Here is a 26699-nt window from a genome sequence, read left to right as displayed (position 1 = left end):
GACGTTTTTTGACGTTTTTATGCCTTAAAATAATATGACGATTTTTGACCTTTTATGCCATACTATACTATGACGTTTTTTGACGTTTTTATGCCTTAAAATAATATGACGTTTTTTGACATTTTATGCCTTACTATACTATGACGTGTTTATACCATACTATACTATGACGTTTTTTGACGTTTTTATGCCTTAAAATAATATGACGATTTTTGACCTTTTATGCCATACTATACTATGACGTTTTTTGACGTTTTTATGCCTTAAAATAATATGACGTTTTTTGACATTTTATGCCTTACTATACTATGACGTGTTTATACCATACTATACTATGACGTTTTTTGACGTTTTTATGCCTTAAAATAATATGACGATTTTTGACCTTTTATGCCATACTATACTATGACGTTTTTTGACGTTTTTATGCCTTAAAATAATATGACGTTTTTTGACATTTTATGCCTTACTATACTATGACGTGTTTATACCATACTATACTATGACGTTTTTTGACGTTTTTATGCCTTAAAATAATATGACGATTTTTGACCTTTTATGCCATACTATACTATGACGTTTTTTGACGTTTTTATGCCTTAAAATAATATGACGTTTTTTGACATTTTCTGCCTTACTATACTATGACGTGTTTATACCATACTATACTATGACGTTTTTTGAGGTTTTTATGCCTTAAAATAATATGACGATTTTTGACCTTTTATGCCATACTATACTATGACGTTTTTTGACGTTTTTATGCCTTAAAATAATATGACGTTTTTTGACATTTTATGCCTTACTATACTATGACGTGTTTATACCATACTATACTATGACGTTTTTTGAGGTTTTTATGCCTTAAAATAATATGACGATTTTTGACCTTTTATGCCATACTATACTATGACGTTTTTTGACGTTTTTATGCCTTAAAATAATATGACGTTTTTTGACATTTTATGCCTTACTATACTATGACGTGTTTATACCATACTATACTATGACGTTTTTTGACGTTTTTATGCCTTAAAATAATATGACGATTTTTGACCTTTTATGCCATACTATACTATGACGTTTTTTGACGTTTTTATGCCTTAAAATAATATGACGTTTTTTGACATTTTATGCCTTACTATACTATGACGTGTTTATACCATACTATACTATGACGTTTTTTGACGTTTTTATGCCTTAAAATAATATGACGATTTTTGACCTTTTATGCCATACTATACTATGACGTTTTTTGACGTTTTTATGCCTTAAAATAATATGACGTTTTTTGACATTTTATGCCTTACTATACTATGACGTGTTTATACCATACTATACTATGACGTTTTTTGACGTTTTTATGCCTTAAAATAATATGACGATTTTTGACCTTTTATGCCATACTATACTATGACGTTTTTTGACGTTTTTATGCCTTAAAATAATATGACGTTTTTTGACATTTTATGCCTTACTATACTATGACGTGTTTATACCATACTATACTATGACGTTTTTTGACGTTTTTATGCCTTAAAATAATATGACGATTTTTGACCTTTTATGCCATACTATACTATGACGTTTTTTGACGTTTTTATGCCTTAAAATAATATGACGTTTTTTGACATTTTATGCCTTACTATACTATGACGTGTTTATACCATACTATACTATGACGTTTTTTGACGTTTTTATGCCTTAAAATAATATGACGATTTTTGACCTTTTATGCCATACTATACTATGACGTTTTTTGACGTTTTTATGCCTTAAAATAATATGACGTTTTTTGACATTTTATGCCTTACTATACTATGACGTGTTTATACCATACTATACTATGACGTTTTTTGACGTTTTTATGCCTTAAAATAATATGACGATTTTTGACCTTTTATGCCATACTATACTATGACGTTTTTTGACGTTTTTATGCCTTAAAATAATATGACGTTTTTTGACATTTTATGCCTTACTATACTATGACGTGTTTATACCATACTATACTATGACGTTTTTTGACGTTTTTATGCCTTAAAATAATATGACGATTTTTGACCTTTTATGCCATACTATACTATGACGTTTTTTGACGTTTTTATGCCTTAAAATAATATGACGTTTTTTGACATTTTATGCCTTACTATACTATGACGTGTTTATACCATACTATACTATGACGTTTTTTGACGTTTTTATGCCTTAAAATAATATGACGATTTTTGACCTTTTATGCCATACTATACTATGACGTTTTTTGACGTTTTTATGCCTTAAAATAATATGACGTTTTTTGACATTTTATGCCTTACTATACTATGACGTGTTTATACCATACTATACTATGACGTTTTTTGACGTTTTTATGCCTTAAAATAATATGACGATTTTTGACCTTTTATGCCATACTATACTATGACGTTTTTTGACGTTTTTATGCCTTAAAATAATATGACGTTTTTTGACATTTTATGCCTTACTATACTATGACGTGTTTATACCATACTATACTATGACGTTTTTTGACGTTTTTATGCCTTAAAATAATATGACGATTTTTGACCTTTTATGCCATACTATACTATGACGTTTTTTGACGTTTTTATGCCTTAAAATAATATGACGTTTTTTGACATTTTATGCCTTACTATACTATGACGTGTTTATACCATACTATACTATGACGTTTTTTGACGTTTTTATGCCTTAAAATAATATGACGATTTTTGACCTTTTATGCCATACTATACTATGACGTTTTTTGACGTTTTTATGCCTTAAAATAATATGACGTTTTTTGACATTTTATGCCTTACTATACTATGACGTGTTTATACCATACTATACTATGACGTTTTTTGACGTTTTTATGCCTTAAAATAATATGACGATTTTTGACCTTTTATGCCATACTATACTATGACGTTTTTTGACGTTTTTATGCCTTAAAATAATATGACGTTTTTTGACATTTTATGCCTTACTATACTATGACGTGTTTATACCATACTATACTATGACGTTTTTTGACGTTTTTATGCCTTAAAATAATATGACGATTTTTGACCTTTTATGCCATACTATACTATGACGTTTTTTGACGTTTTTATGCCTTAAAATAATATGACGTTTTTTGACATTTTATGCCTTACTATACTATGACGTGTTTATACCATACTATACTATGACGTTTTTTGACGTTTTTATGCCTTAAAATAATATGACGATTTTTGACCTTTTATGCCATACTATACTATGACGTTTTTTGACGTTTTTATGCCTTAAAATAATATGACGTTTTTTGACATTTTATGCCTTACTATACTATGACGTGTTTATACCATACTATACTATGACGTTTTTTGACGTTTTTATGCCTTAAAATAATATGACGATTTTTGACCTTTTATGCCATACTATACTATGACGTTTTTTGACGTTTTTATGCCTTAAAATAATATGACGTTTTTTGACATTTTATGCCTTACTATACTATGACGTGTTTATACCATACTATACTATGACGTTTTTTGACGTTTTTATGCCTTAAAATAATATGACGATTTTTGACCTTTTATGCCATACTATACTATGACGTTTTTTGACGTTTTTATGCCTTAAAATAATATGACGTTTTTTGACATTTTATGCCTTACTATACTATGACGTGTTTATACCATACTATACTATGACGTTTTTTGACGTTTTTATGCCTTAAAATAATATGACGATTTTTGACCTTTTATGCCATACTATACTATGACGTTTTTTGACGTTTTTATGCCTTAAAATAATATGACGTTTTTTGACATTTTATGCCTTACTATACTATGACGTGTTTATACCATACTATACTATGACGTTTTTTGAGGTTTTTATGCCTTAAAATAATATGACGATTTTTGACCTTTTATGCCATACTATACTATGACGTTTTTTGACGTTTTTATGCCTTAAAATAATATGAAGTTTTTTGACATTTTCTGCCTTACTATACTATGACATGTTTATACCATACTATACTATGACGTTTTTTGAGGTTTTTATGCATTAAAATAATATGACGATTTTTGACCTTTTATGCCATACTATACTATGACGTTTTTTGAGGTTTTTATGCCTTAAAATAATATGACGTTTTTTGACATTTTATGCCTTACTATACTATGACATGTTTATACCATACTATACTATGACGTTTTTTGAGGTTTTTATGCCTTAAAATAATATGACGATTTTTGACCTTTTATGCCATACTATACTATGACGTTTTTTGACGTTTTTATTCCTTAAAATAATATGACGTTTTTTGACAGTTTATGCCTTACTATACTATGAGGTTTCTATGCCATACTATACTATGATGTTTTTTGATGTTTTTATGCCTTACTATACTATGACGTTTTTTAACACCTTGTGACGTTTTCATTCGTGACTACAATGAGGAAACACATTATCTGGCTACATAGTAGGAGAATGGTTAAAACAGTTGCCCGAGAGTCAGAAGGTCATGGGTTCAAACCCAGTCCTGCCATTTTTTTTGTCAATTTTACGCCTTGTTATATTATGACAAGTCATGCTTTATTATACTATGACGTTTTTATGCCTTAATATAATATGACGTTTTTTGTCTTTTTATGCCGTACTATACTGTGACGTTTTTATGCCTTACTATACTATGACGTTTTTATGCCTTAATATAATATGACGTTTTTTGTCTTTTTATGCCGTACTATACTGTGACGTTTTTATGCCTTACTATCCTATGACATTTTTTGACGTTTTTCTGCCTTAAAATAATATGACGATTTTTGACCTTTTATGCCATACTATACTATGACGTTTTTTGAGGTTTTGACATTTCATGCCTTAATGTGCCATGACGTCTTTTTGACATATTATGCCTTACTATACTCATGACGTTTTCATTGGTCACTACAATGAAATAATAGCATGGTGCTACACCGTAGGAGAATGGTTAGAACAGATGCCTAAGAGTCAGAAGGTTGTGGGTTCAAACCCAGTCCTGCCATTTTTTTGTCCGTTTTTATGCCTTATTATATTATGACATGTCATGCTTTATTATACTATGACATTTTTTGACCTTTTTATGCCTTACTATACTATGACAATTTTTCACATTTTATGCCTTACTATACTATGACGTTTTAGGCGCTACTATATCATGAAATTTTTTGACTTTTTTATGCCTTACTATACTATGACGTTTTTATTGTGCACTACAAAAGACAATTTTATGGGGCTACACCGTAGGAGAGTGGTTAGAACAGGTGCCTTAGGGTCAGAAGGTTGTCGGTTGAAACCCAATCCTGGCATTTTTTGACCGTTTTTATGCCTTAGTATATTATGACATGTCATGCTTTATTATACTGTGACATTTTTTGATGTTTCTATGCCTTCCTTTACTATGACGTTTTTATGCATTACTATACTATGACATTTTTTGATATTTTATGCCTTACTATACTATTACGTTTTTATGCTTTACTATACTATTACCTTTTTTGACATTTTTTCAGAAGGTCTTGGGTTCAATCCCGATCCTGATCCTGGGATCTTTCAGTGTGGACTTTGGATTTTCTCTCCATACCTGCATTGGGTACTATACTATGACGTTTTTTTTTTATGTTTTTAGGTCTTACTATAATATGAAGTTTTTTGACGTTTTTATGCCTTACTATTTAATATGTTTTTCATGACTTACTATACTATTTATATAATTTAAAGTTATATACAAAGTTATATACATATATAACTATATGTAGCTATCATATAAACAGACATACTATAATACATGTTTCTACTAGCTAGACATATATATTTATATATGATATTGTTCCATTTTCTAACAGGTTTCATATGTACATATGACCAAACCTATGCCTTTACTTTCTGTGTTCCTGCCAGTTCATATACTATAATTTATGTTGAAATCATTTTAATTAAATAATTTACAATTAAAACATTTAAATATTGTATTTCAGGATAACCATGCCAAACCATGTGAGATATTTTTCTCCATCATGATTGGATTCGGCTATTGCTTCATTTTCTAATGTGGAATCACTAACTGGAGAGGTTAGTTAACTCGTCAAAATTCATATTTTTCAAGATGAGAGCTTGGGAAAAGTTGTTAATTTTAGGTTAAGCTAAAGATAACCGTGGCTATATCATGAGCTAGCTTTAAACAGATAGTAGTATAGTGCCCCTCTTAGCTATCAGCTAGTTGGCCTTTTTTCTGTGAGAGAGTTCAGTTATTATACTCTGGTTTTTAGCCTACTTCAAATTTGACATGCTGTTTCCACGTTTATATGGCATAAAATGATTATATGGGAAAACAAAAATCAAAAAGTCAGACCCAGTCTTAACTTTTTTTTTAAATGTCCTTTTTTTGGCTTTGTTGGGCAGTATTGTTGACATTATTTTCTGTGTGAAGAAAAATACTGTCCAAGTAAAAATATGCATCTCATGTGAGTGTGCTTTTCCACAGAAGTATCATAAGCATAAGGACATAACCTGGAACTCTGTATCAACACCATTTGATATAGTGCATGTCAGCTCAGTCAGCATGAAGTTCTTGATGTGCGCTTTCTGTGTCATTCAAATGTGTGGATTGACAGAAAAAAAAGGAGGAGAGGGCTAAGTGAACAAGGCGCCTGCCTAAAAACTGCAATATGGATACTGTGCTTTTAAGGGTCAGCTAAGACATATTTAGCATTCACATCCCTCCATCAACGGGGAGACATAAATTTTATATGTTGTTCATTTTGTTACGATAAAATTGGTGAAGTGGATCCTGAAAACCTTTTATCGGAAATGGCGTGGCTCAGAACCATGAAACACAAGTGCAAGTGACAGGACTATGAATTCACATGACTTCACATTTTTGCATTTCCTCAAAGTGACAAGTAAACACCTTAAATCTGTAATGCTATATGCATAATGCATCAACTGTGTTTTGACATCCATCATTTAGTGCTGACTACAGCAAAATGCCAGCTTATAGTGCCACCACCAAGGAAACATAATGCAGGGAATATATTCAGGTCACAAAGTTTTTAAAAGGATTGCAAATTCTCCGTGTGTGTGTGTGTGTGTGTGTGTGTGTGTGTGTGTGTGTGTGTGTGTGTGTGTGTGTGTGTGTGTGTGTGTGTGTGCGTGTGTGTGTGTGCCTTTCCTGTCAGGAAACTCAATGAGTTGCTTACATTACAAAAGAGATCTTCCAGCCCTTTGCAACAGAGAAGACACCAAATGGTTTAGTACACAGCAGGAAGCACACACTGAACTGAAGCATGGATAATCATAACTCTTGTTATACCAATTATTGAACTTGGAAATAGCAGAGGTTTGACACTTTGAGTCAACCAGGGAGCACAAGCTCAGACAGTGAAAACATCATTTTGTCGATGTCCATAAAGGATGAGGTTTACTCCACTGGAGAGTGACAGCCAGTGTTTGGATACTGCCTCTTAAACAGTGCTCTTATTGTAACATAGTGAACATGGAGGCAGCACGGATCTGCAGCAGAACAGCTTCCGTTCTGCGCAGTGTGTACAGCAGAAAGTGATTGTTGGTGAGAACAGGGATACATGAGGCCTGCTGCTGAGCTTCTTTCAAAACCTGTTAGGTTACAAACAGCTCAAAAGTTTCAATGTGAGCAAGTGAGCTCCAAACAGAGAGCTGTATGTCTTTCTAAGACAGAACCAGAGAACTGCGAAACCAGGAGAGCTAACGTGTTTATCTCCCCGTCATCACATTATGTAGTTGGGCAAAAATTATATCAATTATGCTGACTGAATAATCATCATCAGTTATTTCTGTTTTTTCTATTTATATTTGAAAATCTGTTATATACTGTAACATTTTCTAAACTGCCTTGTCTATTTTGTAGTAAATGATGAGTTAGAGTTTGAAAAGCAGCCTGATCACACACAACGTCTCCTCCTCTGGCTGTTGCTACTGTGAGGCTGTAACCTCGTCTGTTCAGCTACAATGTACAATAGACAAGTAAGATCTGGGTTACGTACCCCCTTATCCCTGTAGCCCCCCGGGCACAGCTATGCTCTGCGGTTGACTACATGCTACAGCAGCCGTGAGAAGCTCTCCCCCAGGAAAGCGCATGTTTATTTATTCATTTGCACCTTCTTGTTTTAAATTCCACAGACAGCCTCTGAATGGGAGCATTCAGGGAGGAAGGAATCCCCAAAGCAATACCTATGATACAATAGCAGTGTTTGGATATGTGTGTGTGTGTTTTCTTGTATATGCATGACTGCATGTCACAGTGGAGTGTATGTGTGTTTTCTAAAGTGAAGTATTTATCACTGAAATGGTTGGTTGATGTAAGACCCAATTATTGATGACAATAGGCTCCATCCATCGACCTTGGGAGAGGATGTAGGCTAGTGGGCTTCATACTGAGGTGGCTTTCTGTGAATACGGCTCCCCAGTGCTGCATGCTCTCAGATTTACCCCTGCTTATTGTTCCTCAGTGGCACCGCTATCGACAGCACATCATTCACTCAAGGCTGGAGAAATAACAGCATTGGCATTCTCCTAAAACATGTGGAAGTGCTCTGCACTAAAAAGTAATGGCCTCTTGGACCTTCAACTTTGATTTGTATTTACAACAGTCACTGTGGTGGCACTAAATAGTACTGAGCTCAAGGCATGTCATGCCTTTCAAGCTAATCATAAACTGAGGACTACCTGTTTGTGGATGCGTGTGGATAGATTGCATCGGCATGAATGTCTGTTTGTGTGTTATGTCTGCAAACACATATGCACAGGCATTCAAACACGGAGGTGTGTGCGTGCATGTGTCGCTGTTTTGTTGTGACTAATGAGGAGCAGCTGAATTGGCCTGCCTGGTGATTTGTACTAGCTGCTTAATGATGATGAGGCCTGATGGGATGCCAGGTTCGTGTGTTTGTCTGCAAACATCAACAATCTGTTCCAGACGATCTGCCAGACACCAGATCAGGGGGAACAACATCAAATGACACAGTCATGTTGATTACATCATTAAAAAGTATTATCAAGGAGGTTTAGCAGCATGTAATTACCAGGGAGAAGAGTGAAATCATCAGAAAATTATGTGGAGTAAACACTCTTCAAAGACTTGATGAAACATGTGCACGTCTTCAGGATTTACAGTAATGTCCGTTTATAGATGCCATTTACAAAAAACTTGCAGAGTACTTCAATTAAGAGCACTTAGCAGACTCTGTTCTTGACAAGCAACATCCTTCCCTCCTGTGACCCCCCACCCCCCTCTCTTTTTTTCCATCTTCGACTACTGTCTCCCCTCCCTGCCACAACCTGTCCCCTTTGGGCAGCAGTGCACATGGAGTCTAATAGGACGATCCTTACCTTGGGAATTAGCCTGTAAGACCCCGATGCTGTCATCAAACTGCATAGATTTGATGTTGAGTGATGCCAAGATGCATTCCTTATCCTGCAGTGAGGCATCTTCGATATTGTTCTGATTGGCTGACAGTATTACACACATGTCGCAGAGGTTGATGTTGACAGCCCTTAAATCTGCCCGACTTAATGGTGTACCCTTCAGGGGGAGGAGAACAGAGAGAAAGAGCAAGACAGAGAGGGAGAAGGCAAAACACAGAGAAAAGACAGACATTGGGGAGAGAAAAACAAATTTAAGAAGTGAGCAGAGTGGAGCTTTGGGAAATTAGTTAACAAGTATTCTTGTTTTGAGGCGATGACATTCTACTGATCTAACTGGGCACTGGAGAATCAGAGACATGGACTAATCTAAAGGCTAGCCTGTGCTGAGGGCTGTGTTTGGGATTCTCCTCTGATCATCAGTCAAGCCAGGCCTAACAAGCTCTAAGGCAGCAAGCTACGCCATCTGTGATGGGCACTGCAGCTGCAACACACATAAACTCCATTTTGGATATGCAGGATGTGTCACTGCTCTGGATGAAGGGGGTTGACTGAGCCTTCATGGAGTGATCATTCAATTGAGTAATGTGTGATCAAATCAAACTGACAATCCCTTTCAGGATTTCAATGTGCATGTGACTCAAAATGTCAACGCCTTGTTAGTTGAACAGAGATTGTGGTTAAGAAGTGTCTCCTATGGCAGTGAACTGGTGCACTCACAGGTAAGATGGAGACCTTGGGGAAGTTGTGTAAAGTTTCCCACTCTCTGCGCAGGTAATCCAGCGAGCCCACAAAAACTATAGGCTTTAACTCGTGGTAATGGAAGTTGCTGGCTCTTAAAGGCATCACCAAGTTTCGCAGCCCCACCAAAGCGGACGTGACATCCCCAAATATACAGACCACTACATGGCCGCTCAGCACTGTCATGGAGGCTTCACTCCGGGTCTGCAGGGAGCAGAGGGACACAGGGGAGGGGGGAGAAGAGCAAAGAGAAAGGGATGAGAAGGAGTGCAGACAGAAGAGAGGAGGAGACACACAGAGACAAACACAGAATTACAGAATAGAAATGAAAGCTGTTATCAGAAAACTGGATAATGTGCATGAGGTAAAAAAAAATCTAGTTTTAACAGTCTTCAAAAGTGTGTTTTAAACTGTTATAAACCCATGTTAAATAGTTTGTTAACCAAGTATTCAGTTGAAACATATATATTTACTCCATCATTAAAACATTCTATTTACAGACTGTGACATTTACATAAAAAAGTTTGGTTAACTACTATTCTGTTTATAAGCAGTTTGTTGGATCATCAGAAATAGGATTTTTACAGAACAAAAACAAAACTTGTCTTTTTCAAAGGGCAGCTGATTCAATCAGGCTGAGAAATGAAATGCAGTTTGTAAGATTTTAGGCACATACAGTATGTATGAATAGCACCCTGTCATAAATCAGAGAGGTATAAACAAAGCTCTTCTATTGTATGAAGTTCATGTCAAAAAAGAACAATGCAATGCTCTGCTTTCAAGATCTGTCGCCCAGCACGCCAGCTTGATGTGCATTTTATTGCAACTTTGGGTGTACGTTAAGGAAACTAAACGCTACTATGATACCAGCTGGTTTGAAACTAAAACTGTGTCTTTGTTTATTGGACACATTGGTAAAACTAAGAGCATCAAGGGGCTGCTGCTGCAAACTGGCTCTTACTCTCAGCTGGTTGCCAAATCTGGTGGATTATATATTTCTGACAATTATCTACATATCTAAAACATTCTTTGGTGACCCAACTTTTCTTCAGCCTCCCATGAACTAAGGAAGAATTAAAGTCTTAGTTAGATCTTTCAATAGCAAAAGTGTCGCTGATGTATTGGTCAGACAAGGTGACTGTGCCTTCTGTTTTACAATTAATTTGGACAGGGTTAACCCTGCCCAAACAAATTATTACGCACTAACCTAAATGCTTACAAACTGCCTTGTTAAAACATCCGAGCATACCCATGCGTGGAGAGCTGAAATGCTGTTCATAGATCCTTGGAGGATATATATATATATATAAAAAAACAATAAACTCACCTTGAAACAACAGAGAGGCATTGAGAGAAATTTCAATACATATTAGTATGTGACTGTGTTGCTACAATATTGAGGGGAAACCTACTCACTTTAACTTACTTATTTTTTGTGTGTGTATATTCTATTATATTTTAGTAGACTGCAGTAACACAGCTCTCGCCCCACTCACCAGGATGACTTTTTCGATATCCTTTGATGGGCACCAGTGAAACATCCCTGTCGAATCATACCTCTTCACGTTCATGTCCATGTTCTCAATTTGTTCATTTCCAGGAATTAGAAGGGGGTCGTGACGACTGAGAAAACAGAATGATATATGTATGTTTGATCACTTTATGAAATGACTGCAGCCTTGTGGTTGAAGCGGTAAAAGACCACCAGCGTGTTTTTAGATACAGGCTGTGTATTCATACAACTTCTTAAAAGTCCATCGAGTTCTTAAAGTGTTAAACTTTTTAACTGCAACCCATAAATACCACATCATTCCTCCATTCCTTCTTGTCCTTGGTGTCAAGCTATCAGAAAACTAAAAGACCCTGGTGCTTGTAGTAGTGCAGAGGAGAACAGCAAGACTTGAGTGCTACTGACTGAATGGCATGACAACACAAGGCCAATTACCAGCTTTTACCCTCTCTTCCAGTTCCTGACGCCATGCGGCGCAAATAGTAAACGCTCCAACAGGCTCACACTTTAAATATTTCAGGAATTTGCCCAATCACATTTTGCCTGATGGACATTAATGTTTCAACAGCATGTCACAACCAAACAGACTAATCCACGGCAGTGGGCTGCTGAGTTTTATCCGGTGTAACACTGACCATGAAAGGGCCCCTGTCAGTCCTGTTATACTGCCTCTCTTGTTCGTGCACTTATCCTACAAGACGTGTTCTCACAGTTCCTCTGAAGGAAATCCAGAAAATTTCACCCAAAACACTGAGTCAAAATAAACTGCAAAAATTTAGTGCTGTTCCTCTGTGTGGATTGTTTGCTCAGCAGCAATGCAAATGTAATTTATTTACAATTCAACCCAAATAATAAAATCCTTGGTTGAAGCAGCACTGTACCAACTCCAAAAACAGAGAACTGCAGAGAGACAGACATTTGAGTAATATGGGAGAAAACATCTCAAGAATTTGACATACATCTCTCTCAGCATCACTCTCTCTCTATCCTCTATCAACACTGTCATTCATTGACAAGGCTTTGATGTCGTCTCTTCCTTCAGCCTGCATTTGGGTTGCATGCCATCGCAGGAAAAGTAAAAGTAAAAAAAACAAAAAAAAAAAACTGTCAATTAGCCAGCCTCTCTCTCTACCTCTCTTTCCCCCTTCTTTCCTCTATCAGTTAGTGCAGGTGATAATAACACTGACAGCATTTAGTGTTTTTACACTCAGCCTGAATCTTTCATCCAGAGCTGCGTGTCGCGCCAATCAACTCCACGGAGCCCCCATCACTTCAATCTGCTCAGCTCTGCTCGCCTCCACACAGGGGCTGACTGGCGCATGCAGGCGGGCTGCCGCTCCACCTCTCTCTGCCAAGACAGCTATCTTTCACAGAGCTGTCAGCGGTGTGACTGGCAGCCTGTCACAGGCTCCACACACCTCCTCCTCCCTCTGCCTTCTCCCTGCCTCGGGTTGAACCTACCACAAGGCTCAGGGAGAGCAGACATGACGTCTGTGCCACAGTGCCACGCCCAAGGGATATCAGCTGCGGATGACATCTTCTGCGATTGGATGCATGTCGTCAGTCATGACCCGTCAAAAAGGTTTGTGGAAATGGTGTTAATGCCATGGTGGCAATGCAGCTCGTTAGCACAGTGACACATCGGGTTGGAGACTGGGAAATTAATAACACAGCCATGATGGGGCTAGGTCAGCTAGGATACAAGCTGAGATTAAATGTCACCATAGTGTTTACAAAAAAATATATATATAAATTTCTAAATAAATAGCAAGAATATGTAATTAATTTGTATGTATTATTTGGAAAGTATATCTTTTATTAGAATTTCCTCACAAAATTTCTAAAGTAAATAAATTTACAGTGCATCAGATTGCAAAGCAAATATTTTCCCTGGGTGAAATACAGTATTTTATCAGATGCACTTTTATATAGGACAAATATTTCCCTTAAAGCATGTCTCACTCCAGTACCGCCCCCCCCCCCCCCCCCGTATATATTTCAAACACAGTTGAGTTATTCCAGTGTATCACTCTGCAGTCACAAACTGGGGATGGGCGTGCTCCCCCAATCCCTCTCTGCCAGACTACGAAGGCAGCCTCTTGCTTTGAAAATTTTCCCCATCATGCAAACTGACAAAGGCATGCTTTTCAAAAGCCCACAGCCAATCTGTTGATCATTATTTATTTACAAAGGCCTTTGGGCTGCAAGTCCTGTAAAAATCATACTTGATACGTACGCTCGCTCTCTTGCCAGCTCTCTACTGTGTTTTCCCCCTCCTTGCTTGTAGAATAAAGCATCCCTAAGGCTACCTCAAACAATCACTTTTCATTGTGCATAAAATACACCTTGTAAAGCACAACTGTTTAATATATATGGTGTTATATGTTGGCGGGGGCAGCTGTGAAGGGGGGCTGTGGACTGTGATGGGTAATTTGATGTTTTGCTGAGGGCGAAGACTTGGAAAAAAAATCTACACCTATAACAGAGGACCTGTCATCCCAGTACCCAAGAGCCAGCAGAATACAGAAGCACCCCTAAAGCAGAGAAAACTTTGACACCGCTTTGAAGCGTTTTCAAAACTGAGTAAATAACTCACAAGAATTATTATCACTGCGAGATCAAAGCAGAGATGCATATATTACATGGCGAACGGGGACCATCTCCTAAGCAAAAAAGGAAGAGAAGAAAAGGTTTTGTGCTTTAAGTTGGGCAAACTAAACAGGCTTTTAAACAAGCAGTTAGCTGGAAATATGCCAATGTCTAGTTGTTTTTGTAGCCGTTTTTCTCCCTCTGAGCAAGGGCATCTAAAATGATGCTCTGTTGCAAACTAGACTGAAGGGTATGACTCCGTGTTGGGCTAATGGTTTGGCAAGTGTGAAGGCTTATTAAGTGGTTGTTTTGTGGAGAACCGAGGGGGAGGCCGACAAGCACTGGACAAAATCACATAGGCATGCCAGTGCAGTAGGAGGAATGCTGCCTAAGGGAAGCTAGCAGGACCAACATACAAAGAACTCCACTTAGAATGTAAGGAAAATACACCACAGCACAATAACAACTAAAAACAATAACAGATACCCTGTGAAAACAGAAATCAAAAAGTTAAATGATAGAAATTAAAGTGCATTTGTATATTACACTTAGTTGCAGAAACTGAACATTCATGCACTAAATTTCACATAGATTGGAGTTATTTATTTTCCTACAGGACTTTCTACTGCAGTGCAGCTAGACTGCGTAAATACTAACAGTGACAAGTATGTGTGTGTGTGTGTGTGTGTGTGTGACAAAAACCACACAGCTCTCTCTGATTTTCCTACAGTAAAGTCATAAAGATGATGACCATAACACTCACTCTCATTAAGAGACAGGCAGCGTAGCTATGAGTGTTCCTGTCCTGTTAGATCTCCACCACCATGCCTTTATCCTGCCGTCCCAGTGCGCACAGCTCGGCCTCCCTGTATTTTCCACGCTGTCGTGTTGCTAACCCCGCCTCGCAGCCAGAGGAGCACAAAAACCTACCCCTTTTATCTTTCAAAATCAATTAACAGCAATTTAATTCCACGGGACAGGATAAAAGGAAGGTAATATTTGAATTCATATTTGATTGTGATGATACATCTCGCATATGGCCTTAAGTACCAGAAACAGTACTCACAGGGGTTCCCACAATAGAGGAGTAGCCTGAGGGCAAAGTAACCATGCAGGTCCCTCTGATTGGTTGCTGGTGTCATTAGTGCCAGCATTGTTTAAGGAGTACATGTGGACCAGACCGAAGGAGGTGACAGCTGGGACTTTAAAGCCAGAGGAGTTTTCAAACGGCTCCTCACAGCCGCTTTTCATGACAGAAATATTATTTCAGCTCTGTCATTAACAGCTGACAGCATGCCATCCTAAACAGCCAGAGCCTAACAGGGCACTTCTCTCTCTTTCTCTCACGTAGTTTCTTACCTCCTTCTTCTGCCACCCTTAATTTGCCCCCTCCCATCCATCCAAACTCCCACCATCTCACCATCAGCAGCATCCGCCTCTTAAGTATCTCTCGCATGCATCCCTCCATCCCTTCCTCCCTCTCCGTATCTGACTTCCTCTCACTCCCCATTTGAACGATGGAAAGAGAATAAAATCAACGTCTCTTACCTCATCATCTTGGGCGAGCAGTTGGGTGAGTTTCGCATCCCTCCGTTGCGCTGCTTTTTTTTGGGCGAGAGAGTTGATGGATGCTCATCTTCGACTGCAAACACATGCAGAGAATGTCAGAATAGAGACAGATGTTTGGGAAAGTGTGCTGGACCTGACATGAAAAAACATAGCCAACAATCAATCAATCATTGCAAACAAAAAAAAACTGAACAGAAGAAAAGGAAAATTAATAACTCAGTGTCAAATTGAGAAAATATAGAGAAAGCATTAGTAACGGACAATGGTAAATCTGAGAAAGGCAGGAGAAAACCACGGAGAAAAACCAATTTATGACCTGAAAATGTCACGGAAGGCTCACATCCCAAAACCCCCATATTTTGGCTCTTCTAAGGTGTGCTTTTACAGGGCTGTCAGTAACACACTATACTGCATCTGTTCAGTAAACCCAATAAATAGTGCAGGTGGTTGGACCTCTAGCAGTCTGCATCAGAGTGACCATGCTTACCTACACCATTAACTGCCATGAGATGGTACAAACTGTCATTGTCAGTGGGGCACGGGCAAAAGCAATGACAATGAGATAAATAAAGGTTATGGAGATGGATCTTGAGAGGGTAGTTGTTTTTTTTTAACAAAACTACCGGAACCCCACCCCATCATTCCAGTTCATACTACAGCAATGGCTCTTCTACAGGTCTACCTCCATGCCAAGAGATCATTTTGCACTCAACACACATCATGAAGGACAGTGCACGCTAACAGAGTATGAATTAGTGGACTATGAATATCGAAAGCAGCTAGTAAACACACATCACCCTCCAGTAGACGAAGGTCAGGTCTAGTTTTAAAAGTTTAACTGAAAAATAAATGATTTATTTCAGATTAGAGATTCCATTTTTGTGTTTGACACCTTAGTGTTAAGTGTTTGTAGGACACTGAGCTATAAGCAACAACAGAGATTATTTTGATCAGACTTAAGTTCAGTTTTCTGTCAGCTATGCTTTGCAGTGTTGAGAAACAGTAAAAAGAAAAAACAAAAAAAAAAAAACACTGTTTTTCAAACTTTGCTTAAGTCCCACTCAGACAGAGAGGACAAGACAGAGCAGCCGGAGTGAGGCCAGTCCCAATTGTCTGAAGATTTCAGTCAAGCTAACAGTGGTCTGATCTTCACTACTGTCTGTGAGTTTCAAGAGCTTTCAGACAGGCACCCAGATACTCTTATCCACTCTGCACTCTCTCAGCGCAAATGCCAAGTGCACCGTCACTTCAAACCTGTATTAGTCCTTTGGTTAGAAATCAATAACACAGCATGATATTAGTGCAAATCAATGTGCACGCCACAAGCCGTGACTATTCCAAGCATGCAGAATTTCATTATTGTCTGAGCACCCATTCTAGGCTGTCACCTAATTCTGCTAATAAAAGATAAGAAATATGACTTTGCCTTCTGATAAAATGTCATTCTGTGACATTTCCTTTATGCAATTGGGCATTCGGAATAGTTAATATCACAAGCACTTTCCACTTTACAAATTATTCTCTCTCTAATGTACTTTGAAAATACCACATCAGAAATATGCATTCCTTGCCATATTGTTTGACACACTCCTCTTGGTTTAAGCTTAATTTGTTACCAGTACAAACGTAACACTTCTCACTTATACCCACAATAAAATCAAATACTTTCCAGCCACTGGGTAATAAAAGCTTTTACAATATATGATTAAAAACTAAGGTTTCTATTTCCTCTCCAAATGTCAGTATCCTCAGAGCTCACAATTCCTGCAGCATTTCTGAAAATACAAACCGATAAGCAGCTCTTTTGAGTCAGTTCTAAATTCACAGCTTTTAACACTCCTCAGTTTGGAAGTCACCCAGACAGTAGCAGCCACTGCACTAGCGGGCAAATCCGTGCAAAGCAGCAGGGGCAACAACAGCAGCAGCTCCGGCAGAGTCAACCGTCATGCAGAAAACAAGACAAAATGAAGGGACGGGACAGGCGCGGTTACTGACTGATGCATCCCGCTAAGGGGGCAACCTACAGTGCCTACTGTGACTGAGCAGCATGGCATTACTGGGGTGGTAGCGGTATTTCACCGGCAGACTGCGGGCCCGGTTCAGCCGGCTCTCAGCCAGGGATCTGGCCGCCACGTCTCCTGGGCCTGAGATACTGAGGCGCAGTTGCGAGGGGTCAGCCCCAGGCCCTGGCCCCATGGGGAGCAGGCTTCCTTTACGGTTATTAACAAGGGGGATGTTGATTTTGCCCGGGTTGACCAGGGGCTCCTGGTTGGGGTGCAGGGTGTTGGGAAGGAAGGCATTTGAGGTGATGGAGTTGGAGGTGCAGCCGGTGGTTTTAACTGATCGGTTTTGAAAAGATGGTCTAACTTCATCCATTACTGTCAAACAATGGAGAATAAAAAGTGTGAGAAAGCCTGTATTAATGCTAATAAACTAGTTAGTAATTAAAATATAGTTAAATTAAAATTAAATATTGTTATTTTGTGCCATATTTGTTTTAACTTTTTTTTTTTTAATCAGAGATTTCAGGGGAAATTACTCCCACAAAACATAATTCATCATTTTACTGTAGGATATTAACAAGCCAATACATGTCTGTAAATAAGAGAGGTTCACTTAAAATAAATATGTAATAATTATTTAATAAACTGTATATGAATCAAACACTTCTGTGTTTTCTCTTTCTGTTAAAAAAGATTGCACTTTTTCTCATTCCAGTTGTGATTAATTTCTGAAAGCCAAAAATTCCTGCCACAATGCCACAAAGAATCCTTTATTATTTTTTCTAAAACTGGTGTTGAACCTTCATTTTTATTTAACATCTCTTATCTACTTGGCACACGCTCTAACTGAAATGTTCATAGCGACATTTACTTTGCATTTGTGACGAACATGAATTAATGAGAAGCCTCTCAGTTTTATTTCTCAGTTGTGTTTCACTTTCTGGTAGAACAAAGCAGAGACAAGGCTTGGCTAAAGCCAGTCAAATCAAATCAGACATTGTGTCATTTCAAGCATAACGTGCGGCACAGTACTGCTATTTCAACAAATATAAGACTATCAGTAATAATTAATAATATTACTAATTCAAAAATACTTTAACCATGAAACATTTATGGGATACATTTTGAAATGTGGTTTAATTCCAGACTAAAATGCAGTCATCCTATTTTTAAACAGTAAATGTACATGTTGATTATTTGCTATAACTTTGACAGTAATCACAGAATGTCCAGTGACAACTCTCTGTGTCTAATATGAGAATAAATACGTACACATACACCTGATGTTCACCCAGCCATCCCACCACACACACACACACACACACACACACACACACACACACACACAAACACACACACAAACACACACACAAACACACGCACACAATCCGACGGACTACAGAGTCAACCCGTATGTTTGTATGTACTGACGGGGTCATGGCACACTGCAGGAAGACAACAGAGGGAGATGAGTAAAATATCTGGTTGTAAAGTTGACTAGGAGAGGCGGAGCCCTTTTCCTCCCTTTGGTGGAAGGGTGGTTGGTTGGTTGTTTGGAGGAGAGAACATGCTTGGGTGGCCCCGGGCGATAAACAGACGTTTATCCCAGCCGTCAGCTGCCTCCTTGATTTACGGGGCGCCACCGATAGCTCCTGGATTCATCTGGCCCTTGTCAAACACGTGCAGCGTTAGAGAGCACTCACCCGCCCTGGCAGGTCCACTGTGCATCCTGAACAACCCAGACGGCAACTGTCCCTTCCTGAAATGCTAATCACATGACGGTACTGCCCTGCATGCAAGCCTTATCAGATCGCCATGACCCAATGTAAACTGGATGATGAGGCAGAGGAATAACAACTAAAAATGTTTACTTTTGTATGTGAGCTAAGCTGGCTTTGCTTTGACAGTGTTTGCTGCGTGAACAAGCTTTGTTCTTCATCTGCATTGCAACTGCATGAAATAGCTTTTGTAGGCCATGCAACTGTTGAGTTGTTACAGTTAAAAATGAAACTGATATTATAATTATTGCAATTCCTTTTAGTTTTGCTAAAGAGGCAGCCACTATTTCAAAGAGGAAACAAAAAAATGTCTAAGTGTTTCATAGGAACAAAAACATTACATAAAAATATACAAATAAAATGTTAGAGGTGACAAATAACATTTCCATACTAAAATTTATTCTTAACCAGTAGAGTAAAAGGAATGCATTTAACAATTATTTACCAAAGAATTACCTAAATTGCAATCAGCTTTGAATCGAACGCCAGCCTCTTTTTGACTTCCACTGTTCCCTGGTGTTGTAGCGCCATCTGCTGCTACATGCAGCACAATACAAAAAGAATAGTTCATGGAACTACATGGTATTATCAAAACACAAGTTATTTCTTTCAGTTGTTAAAAATACCAGGAACTACTTTAATTTCTTGTCAATATATGTTGAAATGATTTAATGATAATGAGTTAAAAAAACAGTCTGTCTAAGTTAGACATTGAATTTAACTCTGGTTAAACAGTGAGTTTATGTTCACATTTTGTCTCTATATTAGACACAAGACAACATCAGTATATTCTAAAGGAATGAGGGACAACAAAGAAAATACTAAAGCAAAGCATCGGTACTAATTATGTTACATGACATAGTGAGGGGTCTACAGTCTACACACAGAGCTGGAGCAGAATGGAGAAGGACAGAGAAACACACTTACGTGATCTGACATATCCATTATACTTATATTTGGCTGAGGAGAATGCAAAGACAAGTGGCAGGTCACACAGAGGGAGAAAGGATGTAATGTAACAGACACATTAGGAAATAGAGACATTAACGTAAGATCAGTGGATGGAAATGAAATCAAATGCAACTATATATAGTGAAAGGCATGGGCAAGGGCATAAACCAAATATTAAAAAAAGATATAAATAAATAAAATAATGGTGGTTGATGATTTAACAAAAAGGCAGACAGGTGAATGAAATGAAGTGTCCATTCTCAGTGTGAGCCATGCTTTAAGGAAAGTGTGCTAAACCTGTAATCAGACGTAATGACAGTCTAAAGGCTGATTATTACATTTTTTTTTTTCAAATGAGCTATGTTTTTCATTCATTAAATACTCTGACTTCATACATTTCTACATTTCATTTATATTGTGAGGTCTGTAGACAGAACAAAGGAAGCCACCATGGGAAACAAAGACAACAACTACATACTTGAGTACATGTAGACGTCCAAAACACAGACAGCAGACACTCGCTACTCAAAACAGCCGAGCTAACAGACACAGACTGCATGATCGTTACGATCAGTCCAGATCTCTTGCACAAGTGGAAATTTAAAAAAAAAAAAAAAAAAAAAGTGGGGATGGGGGGATGGGGAGTCGGGGGTGGGGGGGTCAATGCTACACCTTTAAATCCCATGTTTTTTAAGGGCTGACAGACACATATGCCAGCATTATTAATTATCTGGGAATTTATTTTTCAGTTTTTGACCGTGACTGAAGAGGTACTGAAGACTGGTACCAATGTAAGCACTGATTCAGTGGGCACTTGAACTGAGCTCCGAGCTGCTGACACTCCCCACTCTTTCCGAGTCTCTTCCAGCAGTAAAGGTCACAGTGAGGGCCCAGGGCTGGCCTATGACACAGATCCTCAAACAGGGACCTACAGTGGCCCTGGCATCTGTCTCTAGCAATCTGCCTGCGCTGCAGAGGCGGCAGACTAACTGGCTAGCATCTGGGGCGTAGCGAGGCGGCATAGGACAGAGGGTAGGGGGGGGGACCAAGCCTGCCTGGTGGACAGGAGCTGTCAGGGCAAGTTTGGTGACGGACCAGCAGGGCTGGGAAAATGAAAATGCAAACATAATTTCCGTGTCAGGACAGATAAGGTCCCCAGCAATGAGATGCAGATACACACACATGCACAGACACAGAGATAGAAGTGCATGTTGTCACACACACAGATTGTGCGCATGCATGCACACACACACACACACACACACAACCCAGAGGGTTGTGGACTAGCCGAAAGCGTCCCCTGAGCTCGGGGTCCCCTACCCTTGTCCATAGGCCAGCTTTATAGAAGCATCAGCCTCTCCTTTATATAAACCCTGTCATGTGTCTAGCTTTTCTCACTGAGGGAAGCTGGCTGACTGCGATGATGGTCAGGTGACAAAGAAAGAGCACATGTAACTAATATTCACACCAAAAATAAACTTCTGAGTCAGATAAACTATTCAGAATAATTTCTGAGATAATATTTCAAAACTTAAATTGTTGAAAACCATACACACACCACACAAGAGGAACTACATTTTTGTACCATGCTATATTTACATCTATAGCCTACTTTATGCTTTGAACAATATTTTTGACTACCCATAAGAAATCAACTCAACTGACTTATCTGCAAAAGTTTCCCCCTCTAACTTAAGCTTATGTCTCATCTTACTTTTTCACTTCTGTAATTCAACATCTGACTAAATTGCAAAATGACTGTATGTATAATCCTTAGCAACAAAAGACTGCATTAATTAATTGGCTAATTTGCCTAGTTTGCTGTTTGTGCAAAGGTTTATTTTCTATTTCATCAAACATCACATTACTCACTAGACCCCTTGAAATGGCTATTCATTAAAATATTGCATCATTAAAGTTTATACAGCAATGCTGAGGTTTATGTTTATGTCACCATTAAAGAGGTGTCTGTGTCCAACTGTGTATTTGTGTGGTCTAAATGCGACTTGCATCAGAACACAGGGTGCATTAAATTAAAGAGTGCTATCCAGGAAATCAATTATCCAAGTACTAGGGCCAGACAAATGTGGCTCAGATGTACAAGAGCATGAAGTCATCATGGATAAAGATGTCTTATCCTCTCAGTCTGGTGGAAAAAAAGACGGGAAATGGGGAGAGGAAATCCAACAATCCCTGACTGACAAAGCCCAATGCACTACTTCACTAAACTCACTTTGTTCAGACAAAGTCAGAGTCAAAAAGGGAAAGAAATCTAAGACAGAGGAGGCTTTCCTGAAATCCTACAGGGGGTTGAGGGAGAAGTGAGATCAGTAACCATGTAATGGCCAGTAATTGGTATCGGGGGATATCAGCGCAGGCCGAACTACAAGAGGCCAAGCCAAACTCATCATGGCTTGTTTGACACTAATCTAGGCTGAGTCGGCAGACGGTGGGAGAATGTTGAGAAGGAAATCAGATCTGTATATCTGAACCCAAGGCTTTGATAGCTAGGCCTACTGCTGCCATGTCTAATTGACAGACAATTTAGTATTTCCTATCCACTCAAAAGGAAAATGGAAAGGAGGGGGATCTTCCAGGAGCCATAGACCTTTTCTTTATCAAGCCAACATCACTATTTTGTAGTTCTCATTTTGTGTTTTTTCTCCTCTCCTCTCCTCTCATTTTTGTTCTCCTTCCTCCTAATCCACCTCCCTTCTCCTTGTGTACATATGTGTCATAAACTGTTAAAGACTGCAGGAGATACACTTCTTGAGACAATTTCGACAAATTGCGAATCTTCTTTAAGGATTGCCTAAATAGTTCCTTTCCTGAACCAGTGTCCCCAATAAAAACATGTTTTAATATCCGTGCTCTGCTCCTCAGATATAAAGCTTGGCAAGACTATTAGAAATTTTCAAAACACCATTGCAGATGTGATTTTCTTTTATCTTCAACAAACGATCCTCAGTGAAACAGTTGCTCAGCAAGGTTAAAGCAAAAGTAAAAAAAAAAAGAAAGTGAAATAGAGGACTTGCAGTCCTCTCTCCAGGAGAGAGGAATGCAAGTCCTCTTTCACAAATACAAAGTTGCTTTAACTGAAAAGAAACTGAAAACAGTGTCAATCTGAGGTTTGTACGTGCCTTGAAAGTAAAAATATAAGACATAATTTAACAAATGACATTAAATTGCAGTATAAAACCTTTGGAATAAAATAATATGTTCCATTTTTGTATACACAGACATCTTACCTTGAACACATGAAAACATATTAACACCAACGCTCCAAAAGTGATATTATTACACAACTGCATGACTTATGTAGCATGCGGTAGCCACATGTCTAACACCTACAGTACTGTACAGTACAGCAGCACCACAGAGCCACACCACCACTTACCAACCACACATATTACACTCATGAAATAAAACCAAGAGTCAAATAAAAATGAGAAGGGATGAAAATTCATAGATAGATAGATAGATAGATAGATAGATAGATAGATAGATAGATAGATAGATAGATAGATAGATAGATAACAATGAAAGAAACAAAAAAAAGAAATTACTGAATAAAAATTGTTCATAAATAAAATTATAATAAATAAATCCACATAAGCCACAGCTACGGAGTCACAGTAGACAGATCACACCACGTAGACAACATCACAGACACACATATACACATACGGTACCTCTGCATGGTACAATACACATGGAGCACACACCACAGACATGTAACAGCATGTGTTGAGCGGTGTAACTTACAGGCACGTAAAGTGGTTGCGCAATCATGAACAGAGACAGAGGAAAGTGGGTAGGCCCTCTGAAGGGTGTCCATGTTACTATGTACACTGCCTGACATGCAAGAGCAGTCTTGCTCTGAACGGCCGCAATCAAAACAACATGCCAGTTTCATTCGTTTGTAGACGGACATCTTGGCTACAGTCATGTTTTGGGATGAGAGGAGAGGAAAATCAGCAGGTTAATGGCAAAAGGAGAAATATTCATCCAGGGGAAGTCGGAAGGTAACTTCATCAGAAAGTGCAAGCCTTAGCCACCTGCTCCCACAGACTTGAGCCCCAAATGAAATTAACACGGTGGAAGCGCAGAGATTTATTTAAACCTAAAATTCAATTTATTTCACCAAACTGTCAAATGATTTTCTTTTTTGTAATTTTCTTATTGGAGAAATCATCACTAAAATTTGTACATGTTATCAAGGTTATAATATTAATAATAGTACGACATACAATATGTCAGCGTTTTATTTCTTATTCATGTTGGCATAGTCTCAAGAGGTCAAGCTGTGTGCTAAGGCTGTAACAGGTCAAAAGGCAAAACTATACCAGTGGGAAAAAGGGGTAGGGAGAAAGGGGAGAGGAAGGGAGGCATTCAGGGAAGAGAGGCATGAGCAATGTTTTCAGCAGCAAACCTCATACAATGTTTCATACATTTGTACATCCTCTATCCATTTGGCTAAAGGAGTGGATCACGTACCTGTATCCCATCATGCAGCTGTAGCGGCTCTGTCCAAGGCATCACACTATTCTACTGGCTAGACTGGCCAATTCATGCTAGATTCAGGCCTGCAGTTTCACTGCTCTACTCCCCAAGGGAAGCTTCACTCCAATGTGTGAATGTGCATGAACAGTGTGACTAGAATTCATATGTTGTGTATTTGTAAGTTCTTAGTGTTTAAAGTGAGCCTATTTGTCTTTTGAAAGAAGAACTAGCACATAGTGTTAAAATGCATCATTGCTCACTTCAGCAGGCTACACTCAGGAATACAGCCTCACTTTGTATGGTATACCCAGTAACATACGCTAATGCTAATGCTCATAGCAAACTTCAGAATAGCTCAAGTTGTATTACTCAGTCAGTTTTCTAACCTGCAGACTTGTATGTGTGCCTGCTGTTTAAGTTTCAGTCATTTAATACATTGGATTATCACATTTAAAGGTTGAGAAGCACAAGCAATGCTGATTTTCACTCTTCAAGTTATATTCTCCATATATCTTCAATTAATGAGGTTAAACAGTTACTGTTTGGGCCATTACATGTACTAACATGTTGTTTTATTGTCTCCAGCACAATAATACCAGGGACTAAAACTTGACAATAAGTCAACTAATTAAAGTCTGTCCTCTGGCATTTCAAAATTCATCTTCATTGGAATAAATTAATGGGAGAATGCATTTCGCAATTACATTTCAGCTTTTGATTTATACTAGGGAAGTGATATATTGTTTGTCTGTTTGTTTGCCAAATCTCACATGTAACATCTAAATCACTGGGAGCTCAAGGACTGCCGGTCACAAAAACATTTGTTTGCAACTACTAAAGAGTGGGCCTGCATCATCACTGTTACTATATACTGTATTTACAAGGATGATGTTGTATCAAATTATTTCATTGATATTTCTTTTCAGTTATTGCACTTTACAAAACTGGCAATTTGGAGACTAGGTTCCCTTGTTTGGATGTGAAAGCACATACTGTTGAACTACAAGCCAGCCAGCAGCCAAAACACTGTAAAGCATCTGCTTACTGTCTATATGTGTGTGTGTGTGTGTGTGTGTGTGTGTGTGTGCGCGCGCGCGCGCATGCGTGCGTGTGCGCGCGCGTGTGTGCGTGCGTGCGTGTGTGTGTGAAGCTTTAAACCCCAAGGGAAGTAGGAGTGAAAGTTCCCAGAGCAGCATCCTCTAGATTGCTGTGACTCTGGGCAGTCACAGTCCCTGGTCCCCATTCTCTCATTGCCAAGGTGCAAACAGACAGCAGACTAATATTGTCTGGCACCTTTACAGAGATGCTTTCAGCATCTTTGACTCTGAGTCACATTGGAAAATAAGGTCCTGAATGAAGTAATATGTTTCTGCCTCTGGCCAAGGAAAGAATGGGAAACGCAGATCATAACCCATGGAATGAAGGCATCAGGGACTGTTGCATCCTGTGGCATGCACATGTGCTTTATGAGCATATAATAAGCATGCAGAAAATGTAGTTTTGGTCTCAGCAACAAAGGGAGGTACAGATATAACTGTTCACAGTGATGAAACAGTTTTGAGGGCATGGCAGACAAGTGCAGCGAGGCTTTCAGTTCATGCTGACATTTTTTAACTTCAGAGT

The 26699-nt window shown here is 38.4% G+C and overlaps 1 protein-coding gene across 13 annotated transcripts in view; it reads right to left on the bottom strand.

Annotated features, from left to right (window-relative positions):
• Positions 1-26699, bottom strand: part of LOC111235220 (calcium-activated potassium channel subunit alpha-1) — a 156698-nt gene that overhangs the window by 30788 nt on the left and 99211 nt on the right. For 11 of the 13 annotated variants that reach the window (XM_022763606.1, XM_022763603.1, XM_022763604.1 and 8 more), the window contains 4 exons: positions 15821-15914; positions 11670-11796; positions 10153-10377; positions 9400-9592 (listed from right to left, as the gene is read on the bottom strand). In XM_022763606.1, coding sequence (XP_022619327.1) covers positions 9400-9592; positions 10153-10377; positions 11670-11796; positions 15821-15914 — 639 coding nt within the window. Of the gene's footprint in view, positions 1-9399; positions 9593-10152; positions 10378-11669; positions 11797-15820; positions 15915-24338; positions 24513-26699 lie in introns of all 13 variants that reach the window. The other 2 variants (XM_022763601.1, XM_022763605.1) reach the window with 1 other exon arrangement.

This window comes from Seriola dumerili, unplaced genomic scaffold (assembly GCF_002260705.1).
Source record: "Seriola dumerili isolate Sdu_G_001 unplaced genomic scaffold, Sdu_1.0 BDQW01000478.1, whole genome shotgun sequence".
Lineage (NCBI taxonomy): Eukaryota > Metazoa > Chordata > Actinopteri > Carangiformes > Carangidae > Seriola > Seriola dumerili.
This window is presented reverse-complemented; position numbering and strand designations above follow the sequence as displayed.